Genomic DNA, 9,855 nt, shown 5'->3' on the forward strand with positions numbered 1-9,855 from the left:
AAATACTGACAAAAACTAACCTGCAACATCTAAGATCAACAACAGATAAAAGCACAAAAGAACCACAAGCCTAGAAAACAGGTCATATTAGCTATAAAGGTAAAGAATGCTCTTAAGTCCCTACATCTTCCAAAATCACCAAAGACACCATCTGCATCTCATCCTCACCAACCAAAGTTGTCCCTCCTCCACTAATATGGGTTGTAACTTGTAAATCAATCGTGGAAATTGCCAACATGGTGCCTGATAGGGCCCTCACATCACAAAGCATAATTAGCTTGATCAGTGATATCACATTTCTGTTGTGATGCCCAACAATAAGTAAGAGAAATAATTTTTGAACCTAATGCTTGAATATTTAAAATATTGTCCTCTCTAAAAACAATGAATATATTTGATTTAAATCTTCATTTATTTTATTTGCAAACTTGATTGTTAAATTTGAAAATAAAAATTAATTAACTATCTGATTCCACTATTTCCTTTTCTAGTGCTTAACTACTTCAGAAAATAAAAATCATTCTAGAGTTTTAGTTATAAACTCACTTAGAGTGAGTCGAATATTGAGCCGTATTACGGACCAACCCGTGATATGCATAGTACCACAGACTCACTCATAAACTTATAATGAAACATGCTGAAGGTTACTGTTTTGTTTGCGCTTTTTTCCTTTTTCTGAAACCATCCTTCTTTGCAGTCTCAATTAATTACTATTTAGATTAACTTCTCTGAATTGGGCCCAAAGCCCATTAATGTGTTCAGATCAGGGCCCATTTCCTTCGTCCTTTAGTTCACTGTAGTTCAGAGCTCTCAGTCTCATTGCTCTAAAATAAATCCTTCCCTCTTTCCTTACTAAGCTGTGACCAATGAGTACACCGATTCTCCTTCTGAGGAGGCTCCCTCACCTCCGTCTATCTCTTCCCCTTACTAATCTCACCTCCTCCTTTTATCGCCTTCTCTCCACCGCTGGTACTACTCAATCGCCACCTCCAAATCCCCACTTCGTTGCAGTAGACTACCTCGTCCAATCGTACGGGCTTCCTTCTGATGAAGCAATTCGAGCATCCAAGCGGATCCAGCACCTCAAAACCCCTGATAAGCCCGATGCGGTGCTCCGCTTCCTGAGACAGATCGGTATAAACGAACCGGAAATAAGGACCGCCGTGGCCCGAGAGCCCCGTATCCTTGTCTCCCATGTGGAGAAGAACTGGAGACCTAATGTGGTCAAGCTACAAGAAATTGGCTTATCCATTGAAGACATCTCTGGTATCATTTCCCGCAGCCCTAATCTGTTTTGTTTCAATATTGTGCCAAAGATTGACTTTTGGATGAGGTTTCTTGGGTCGTTAGAAAATATGTTTGTGGTCCTCAAAACGGGACCGAGCACACTTGCTTGTAACTTGGAAAAGGTTAGTGTGCCCAACCTATCGCTCCTTCAAAACCAATGTGGTTTATCTGTTCGTCAAATTGTTCAATTGATTAATCATTCTCCAAGATTGGTCAAATCAAATCCTGAAGCTGTGAAGGTATATGTTAAGAGAGCTTTGGAATTGGGGGTCAGCTGTTCATCACAAAAGTTTGTATATGCATTAATTACTGTTGGCTCCCTGAATAAAAGCACTCTAAATTCAAGGGTACATTACTTGAAAAGTATGGGGCTTTCACAGGAGGAGCTCACCTACGTGATTGGTAAAGCTCCTAACGTGTTGAGAATATCAGAGAAATTGTTGGGCCGCAAAATTGAGTTTCTGAAAAGTATGGGACTTTCACAGGAGGAAGTCACCTATATCATGAGTAAAGCTCCTATGGTGTTCAAGCTGTCGAAGGAATTGTTGGGCCGCAAAATAGAGCTCCTGAAAAGTATGGGGTTTTCACAGGAGGAGGTCACCTATGTGATTAGTAAAGCTCCTAACGTGTTGCAATTATCGGAAGAGTTGTTGGGCCGCAAAATGGAGTTTCTGAAAAGTATGGGTCTTTCACAGGAGGAGGTCATCTATATGATGAGTAAAGCTCCTACGTTGTTTAAGCTGTCAATGGAGTTGTTGGGACGCAAAATAGAGTTCCTCATGAAGGAAGCAGGTTGTGGTAAGATTGATTTGGTCCGAAATCCAGTTTTGCTCGGTCTGAGCTTGGAGAAGCGGCTCATCCCCAGGAACCTTGTCCGGAAGCTTCTCAATTCAAAAGAGTTTCCTGTGGAAAATCTATCATTTGCTACTTTTACAAAGCTAAGTGATGAGAAGTTTGTGGAGAAGTTTGTTCTGCCATATGAGCATGCTATTCCTGGGCTCAGTCAAGCATATGCAAATGCTTGCGCCGGGAACATCAAGGTTGTTAAGTAGTTCTGGAGTATCTCAAATTGACTATTTTGTAGGTGTAGATACTGCATTTTAGATTTTCCCTGGTTAGGTGTCTTTTTTTTTCTTTTTTCTTTTTTAGTTTTTTGTCAGCTCCATGTTACAACGATTTGTCAAATTGTGCTTGATTGCTGAGCTCTAATTCTTGTTTTCTCTGTATACCTTGTCTTCATTAGGCACAAATCCTCTCAGTTGCAATTGTGAATTGTCATCATGGTTTCTTAATCATGTTGTGGGATTTGGATCTTAAAACTATTTGATATTATTCATGAAAGATTACATTGATCAAGTAATTAGATCTGAAATGTCTTTACTCACCTACTTTAATGAATCGATACGGGTTCTTAGGTACCATCTTGGCAGAATTCGGATCCCCTAAAGCAACTCAAATCTTGAGTTTGAATCTGGACCGTCCAATTTGTTTTGGCACGAATATTAAAGGATCCGTACATTCCACCTCGGACGGAATTGCTCGGATTCTGATCCAATGGTTAAGATCCAAACTCAAAAGTTTATGTTACTTGAGAGGATCCAGACCCATCTTGCCAAGGGTTATTCACTACTGCCTAGGTTTGGTCATGTCAGAGTCAGACATTAATCAAAGTTTGGTAAGACCTTACCCGTGTAGTAAAATAGTTGGCAAAGTATTTGACAAAAGAATTCCATAAACCTACAGTATACTGATCCCACAAAATTTTGCAATCTAAAAGTACATACTGGACACTATGATGAGAACAACAAAATCTACTTAGTTTAATTATAAAATATTCCACATAATCCACCTATAATATATATAATATAGGTAAACATTAGCATTAACCACTACTTTTGTGCAAAAATTAGCAGGTTTCTGTCCGACGCACCTTGATTTCCTTATGGGCGCCTTCTCATATTTGTTATTTAGCTGTCAATTTTGAATATATTATGTTGGAATACACATGTCAGAGGCGCCACAATCAATCCAGCAGCTCTCTTATGCGCCAGCAGAAGTTTAGGTTTATTAGATTTATTTGCTTGTTTAGAGATATTGTATTAAGGAGAAAATATTACAAAATAAGGAAATATATAAGTAGTTGTAATTAGGAAGATATATGAGCTGTATGTGGCGGCTATAACAAGGGCAACATAATACTCAAAATAATTAAGTTGCTATTGTATCAAACAACACTCTGTAACCTCCTCCAAAAATAAATAAATATTCTAGTTCTTCTCAAAGTTGTTAGCTTGACTCAAATTTATCATGGTATCAGAGCTGATACGATCTTGAAGTTTGAAGATTGAAGATTGAAGCAACAAAATCGAAGTTCGAAGATTGAAGTTTGTACCTTTCTCTTCTAACTGGTATCATCTCTGCGATTGGTGTTTTTAACTTTTGTTTTATTTGTTTTATTCTGATAGACAGCAAAAACCTTATAATCCTTGTGATTCTTTAAACCCCGATCTATAAAAAAAAAAAAAAAAAAAAAGGGGAGGAAGAAAGAAGGAAAAGAAAAAGAAAAAGAAAAAGAAAACTAGAAAAAAGAAAGAAAGGGTCTCTTGCGAAAAACAGAATCTCAGAAGTTGTTCGAGTTGATGACTCTGTTATGTTATGTTCTTCTCTTACTATTACTATTTTTTTTTCCTCTCTTACTTGCTGTGTAACATCAGCTGAGCACTATTGTAATAGGTTAAAAAAAAAAAGGGAAAAAAAGGAATAAAAGAAAAAAAAGAAAAAAAAAACAGAAAAGAAAAACAGAAAAGAAAAAAAAAAAACAGAAAAAGAAGAAAAAAAAAACAGAAGAAAATAAAAAAAAGGAAAAAAAACAGAAAAAAAACAAAAAAAAGAAATATACGTTTGAATTCTCTACCAAAGGATCTTTATTTTTTGTCTCTCTAAGAATAACCTTCTGTTGGTACATCTTGATACTTGCATAATTAAAGTAAAACACACACTTCAATTTGCTCTTTGAAGTTAGGATATATTTTTTTTGTGGTAGGTTAAGAGGATTTGTTGTTTTATATTAATCTTAGGTTATCTTGGTAATTTGTTTATTTTATTTTATTTCCATTTTTGTTGTCTCCAAAGCAAACTTTGTTTCCCAATATACAAAGTAGATAGTAAAAGAGAGGGAAGGCGATTTATCTAATAAGAAAAAAGGGTAACATTGTTTTTCCTTCATTCTGATTGGTCTTTTGTTTTTTTGTTTTTGTTGTCCTCATTTTATTTTATTTTTTTGTTGTTCTTGGTTCATTTTTTTTGTGTGACTATATAAATAATAAAAGAAAAAACTGCAGAAAAAAAACTGCAAATTGAAAAAACAGAAAAGAAAAAAAAAAACAGAAGAAAACAAAAACAGAAGAAAAAAAAAACAGAAGAAAAGAAAAAAAAACAGAAGAAAATAAAAAGAAGAAAAAACAGAAAAAAACAGAAAAAAAAACTAAAGATATTTTACTCTTTGTTGTTCTCCAGATTTATATCTTAATTTTGAAGGAGTATGGATAACTCTTCCGATGACATCCAAAACAAAAACAGCAACATCTTCGAAGACCTTGCCAAAACACTACAAATGATCCTAGCCCAAAATCAACAACTCGTCCTTCAAAATCAACAACTTGGCCATCAAAACCCTCCCACACCACCAGTTCAACCTCCAATTGATATTCCTGTCTCTCTCATTACCATTAAACTGAATGAAAAAAATTTCAGAGTATGGTCCCAGATGGTTCAATTAACCTTGACCGGCAAAGACAAATTGGGGTATATTGATGGCACCTACCTAGAACCACCATCAGATGATCCTATCCCTCTCAAAAGGTGGAAAACTGAAGACTCCATTGTGAAAACTTGGATCCTAAATTCATTGGATCCATCACTGGTTGGAAATTTCATGCTATATCCAACTGCCAAGGCTGTTTGGGATGCTCTCAAACGTACTTATTTCGAAGGCAGTGACGAATCAAAAATATTTGAATTGAAGAGGAGAGCCAATCGACTTCGACAATCTGGTGGGTCAATTGAAGAGTACTACAACAATCTCCAAGGACTCTGGCAAGAAATCGACTATCGATGCCCAAACAGTATGAAATGTGCCGAAGACATCCAAGAATACAGCAGGATTATCCAGAAAGATCGATTGTATGATTTTTTGGATGGTCTAGATGATCTGTTGGATAGTGCTCGAGCAATGGTCCTCAACATACGACCTCTACCTGGTGTTGAGGAAGCATATGGTCGGATACGTCAAGAGGAAAACAGACAAGCCGTAATGCTAAAGAAGGAGGTGCCAACTAGTGTTGTAATGCTAGCAAAGAAGGAAGAGGTAGAAGCAAACCTGACATTGGTAAGGCCTAATGGAAAAAATTATAACAATAAAAGTTACAACAATAAAAAACCAAAACAAGGCGGGATCAAATGTTCTAATTGTGGGTACAATGGACACACAAAAGATGGGTGTTGGAAGATTATTGGGTACCCTGATTGGTGGGAAGAGCATCAAAAGAAAAAGAAGGCAGAATGGGGTCAAACATCTAAACCACGGGCTGGAATGGCTCAGGCAGCTGGACCAACCCAAGTTAATGAAGATGGCTCTGGACCAACTAATACGGCTGATGTGATGGGTAGAGCTTATGCAAATGGTTCAGGTGCATTAGAAAATGGTAACAACAGTGAAGGTAAGTCAAATTCTCCTTTTCTAAATAATACAACTAATGCATACTACAATTGGGTGATTGACTCAGGTGCAACAGATCACATGACGTTTTCAGAAAAGGATCTTGTGAATATGGTACCGCCAAGAAGAACACAAATTCTAAATGCCAATGGTGTCTCATATCCCGTCAAAGGAGCTGGGGAAGTTCCAATATCTCCATCCATGACACTATCAAATACATTGCTAGTGCCTTCTTTATCAACAAAGTTGCTCTCTGTAGGTCAGTTGGCTGAAGATCTAAATTGTGTTGTACTAATGTACCCTAAATTTTGCTTGTTTCAGGATATTCTCACGAAAGAGATTATCGGGCGTGGTTCTAAGCAAGGGAGGTTGTATCATCTTGAAGATATGACAGTTGGGTGTGCTAATTTGGCAAGTGGCCCTTCTACTACAAACAAAAATAAGCTCATGATGTGGCATAAGCGACTCGGACATCCGTCATTTGGTTATCTAAGAAAACTTATGCCTTCTCTGTTTTTAAATTTAAATGAAGTTGATTTTAACTGTGAGACTTGTTTTAAGGCTAAGAGCCATCGTGTATCGTATCCTATTAGCTTAAGTAAAAGTATTGTTCCGTTTGCTTTAATTCATTCAGATGTTTGGGGACCTTCTCCCATTTCTTCAAAAATGAATTTTCGATGGTTTGTGCTTTTTATTGATGATTGTACACGCATGACTTGGCTATACTTGTTAAAAACAAAAAATGAAGTTGCACAAAGTTTTGAACACTTTTGTAATATGGTTCACACGCAATTTGGAAAAGAAATTAAATGTTTGAGAAGTGACAATGGAGGAGAATTTGTTAATGGAGTATTAAAAAATTATTTCTTTAATAAAGGTATTATTCATGAAACATCGTGTGTAGGGACACCACAACAAAATGGAGTCGCTGAAAGAAAAAATAGGCATATCCTTGAGACTGCAAGAGCATTAATGTTTGAAAACAACATTCCTCAAATTTTTTGGGATAATGCAGTGTCTACTGCTGTTTACTTGATCAATAGAATGCCGTCAAAAACAAATAATTTTAAAACACCCTTACAAACTTTCTCTTCTCATTTTCAAATTCCTTCTGTTCTAAACTTACCACCAAAAGTGTTTGGATGTGTAGCTTATGTTCATGTTCAAAAAACTCAAAGAACAAAACTTGAACCATGTGCAGAAAAGTGTATTTTTCTAGGGTTTGGAACAAATAAAAAAGGATATAAATGCTGGAATCCTAAATCTGATAAATGGTATGTCACAATGGATGTCACGTTTATTGAAACTGAAAGTTTTTTTCAACCAAATCAGATTCCTATTCAGGGGGAGACTGCAGTGAATAGGGAATCATGGTGGAATGAAAAATCTGAGACTTCTAGTGACACATTTGTTCCTATTTTTGGGCACACATCTTTTCCTTTAAATCCAGCAGCAACTGAAACTGACTTTCAGGAGGATAGAAAATCTAAAGGTGTACAAATTGAAAATTGTCAAGATGAGCAGGCCGAAATCAGCAAACTGCATTCAGATTTGTATGAAGATAAGCAGGCCGAAGTGAGTAATCCACACTCAGATTCGAATTCGAAAGATAAAATAGAAGCTGACTCAGGTCAAGTGGTGGTTGAAACTGCTACTGAAAATTCTGGTTCTGGAATTAAATTCTGTATTGATCTGGGGGATGTAAGAGAAGAACATAACATAACAGAGTCATCAACTCGAACAACTTCTGAGATTCGCCATGAGGTAAGTCCTTTAAATTTAATAAGGTTACCAGATAGAAAGAATAGAGGAGTACCACCAAAAAGATTTATTTCAGAGTGTGGAATAGATGAGAAAAAAAGGTATCCGGTTGCAAACTATGTGTCTACCAAAAATTTACCAGAACCAATAAAAAGTTTTGCCATTAGAATCTCTTCAGAAATTGCACCCGAAAAGGTAAATGATGCTTTGAAAGATCCTAAATGGGTTGAAGCAATGAAAGTTGAGATGGAAGCACTTGAAAAAAATGGTACTTGGAAACTAGTTGACTTACCAGAGGGAAAAAGGCCAGTTGGGTGTAAATGGGTCTTCACTATTAAATATGGTGCAAATGGTGAGGTTGAAAGATACAAGGCAAGACTTGTTGCCAAGGGTTACACCCAAACCTATGGCATTGATTATCAAGAAACATTCTCACCTGTAGCTAAACTTAACACAATTCGAGTTCTGTTGTCTCTTGCAGCTAATTTAGATTGGCCGCTACATCAATTTGATGTGAAAAATGCATTCTTGCATGGAGACCTTGAAGAAGAAATTTACATGGATTTACCTCCCGGCTACAAACACTCTAGTGCACGGCCTCTAGTATGCAAATTAAGAAAGGCATTGTATGGTTTGAAACAATCCCCTCGTGCATGGTTTGGGAGATTTTGTAGTGCCATGAAGAAATATGGTTATTGTCAGAGTGACTCTGACCACACTTTATTCATTAAAAAGAATAAAGAAAAACTGACGGTACTAATCATTTATGTTGATGATATGATCATTACAGGTGATGATCTAGAAGAAATCCAAGTACTAGAGGCACAACTTGCAAAAGAATTTGAGATGAAGAATCTAGGAGGATTAAAATACTTCCTAGGAATAGAGGTAAGTCGTTCAAAACAAGACATTTTTTTATCACAGAGAAAGTATGTCTTGGACTTACTAGCTGAGGTAGGGTTACTTGACTGTAAACCTGTAGACACCCCAGTTGTTCAAAATTTGAAACTTAGACATGATCCTGATCAAGCACCTGTATGTAGAGAAAGGTACCAAAGACTAGTAGGAAAGCTCATTTACCTATCACACACGAGACCTGATATTGCATATGCAGTAGGTGTAGTAAGCCAATTTATGCATGCTCCAAATGAGACACATTTGGAAGCAGTGTATCGTATTCTAAAGTATTTGAAAGGTGCACCGGGAAGAGGGATACAATTCAGGAAAAATGGGCACCTTAGAATTGAGGGTTATACAGATGCAGATTGGGCAGGAGATGTTAATGATAGAAAGTCAACATCAGGTTACTTTACCTTTGTTGGGGGGAATTTAGTAACCTGGAGAAGTAAAAAACAAAATACAGTAGCTCTTTCTAGTGCTGAAGCAGAATTTAGAGGAATTCGGCATGGATTGCAAGAGTTAATGTGGATCAAGAAGTTGTTGGAAGAACTTGGATATGGTCCTAAAGAGGAGATGACATTGTTCTGCGACAACAAGGCCGCAATAGAGATCTCCCAGAATCCTGTTCAGCACGACCGAACAAAACATGTTGAAGTGGATAGGCATTACATCAAACACCAACTAGAAGAAAAAATTTTGAGACTCCCGTTTGTAAGATCAGAAGAACAACTAGCAGACATTTTGACGAAAGGGGTGGCTAGCAAAATGTTTTATGATTCAATTGACAAGTTGGGTATGACAGATATATGTATACCAACTTGAGGGGGAGTGTTGGAATACACATGTCAGAGGCGCCACAATCAATCCAGCAGCTCTCTTATGCGCCAGCAGAAGTTTAGGTTTATTAGATTTATTTGCTTGTTTAGAGATATTGTATTAAGGAGAAAATATTACAAAATAAGGAAATATATAAGTAGTTGTAATTAGGAAGATATATGAGCTGTATGTGGCGGCTATAACAAGGGCAACATAATACTCAAAATAATTAAGTTGCTATTGTATCAAACAACACTCTGTAACCTCCTCCAAAAATAAATAAATATTCTAGTTCTTCTCAAAGTTGTTAGCTTGACTCAAATTTATCATATTATAGGGTTTTTCATATGCCAAGCATTACCAATGTGACGCTG

General features: G+C 36.7%; 2 protein-coding genes across 2 annotated transcripts; both read left to right on the forward strand.

The window, feature by feature from the left end:
* Positions 1-833: 833 nt before the first annotated feature.
* On the forward strand, positions 834-2,509 carry LOC144545614 (uncharacterized). Its single transcript, XM_078294180.1, has 2 exons — positions 834-1,266; positions 1,878-2,509. The coding sequence occupies exons 1-2, from the start codon at positions 1,195-1,197 to the stop codon at positions 2,337-2,339; spliced, it is 534 nt and encodes a 177-aa protein (XP_078150306.1). The 5' UTR covers positions 834-1,194; the 3' UTR covers positions 2,340-2,509.
* A 2,319-nt stretch (positions 2,510-4,828) lies between these two features.
* LOC144545690 (uncharacterized) lies at positions 4,829-9,487 on the forward strand. Its single transcript, XM_078294238.1, has 3 exons — positions 4,829-5,674; positions 5,795-6,580; positions 7,337-9,487. Exons 1-3 carry the CDS (start codon positions 4,829-4,831, stop codon positions 9,485-9,487), a joined length of 3,783 nt encoding a protein of 1,260 aa, XP_078150364.1.
* The last annotated feature ends 368 nt before the right edge of the window (positions 9,488-9,855 follow it).

This window comes from Carex rostrata, chromosome 28 (assembly GCF_964058835.1).
Source record: "Carex rostrata chromosome 28, lpCarRost1.2, whole genome shotgun sequence".
NCBI classification, from domain to species: domain Eukaryota; kingdom Viridiplantae; phylum Streptophyta; class Magnoliopsida; order Poales; family Cyperaceae; genus Carex; species Carex rostrata.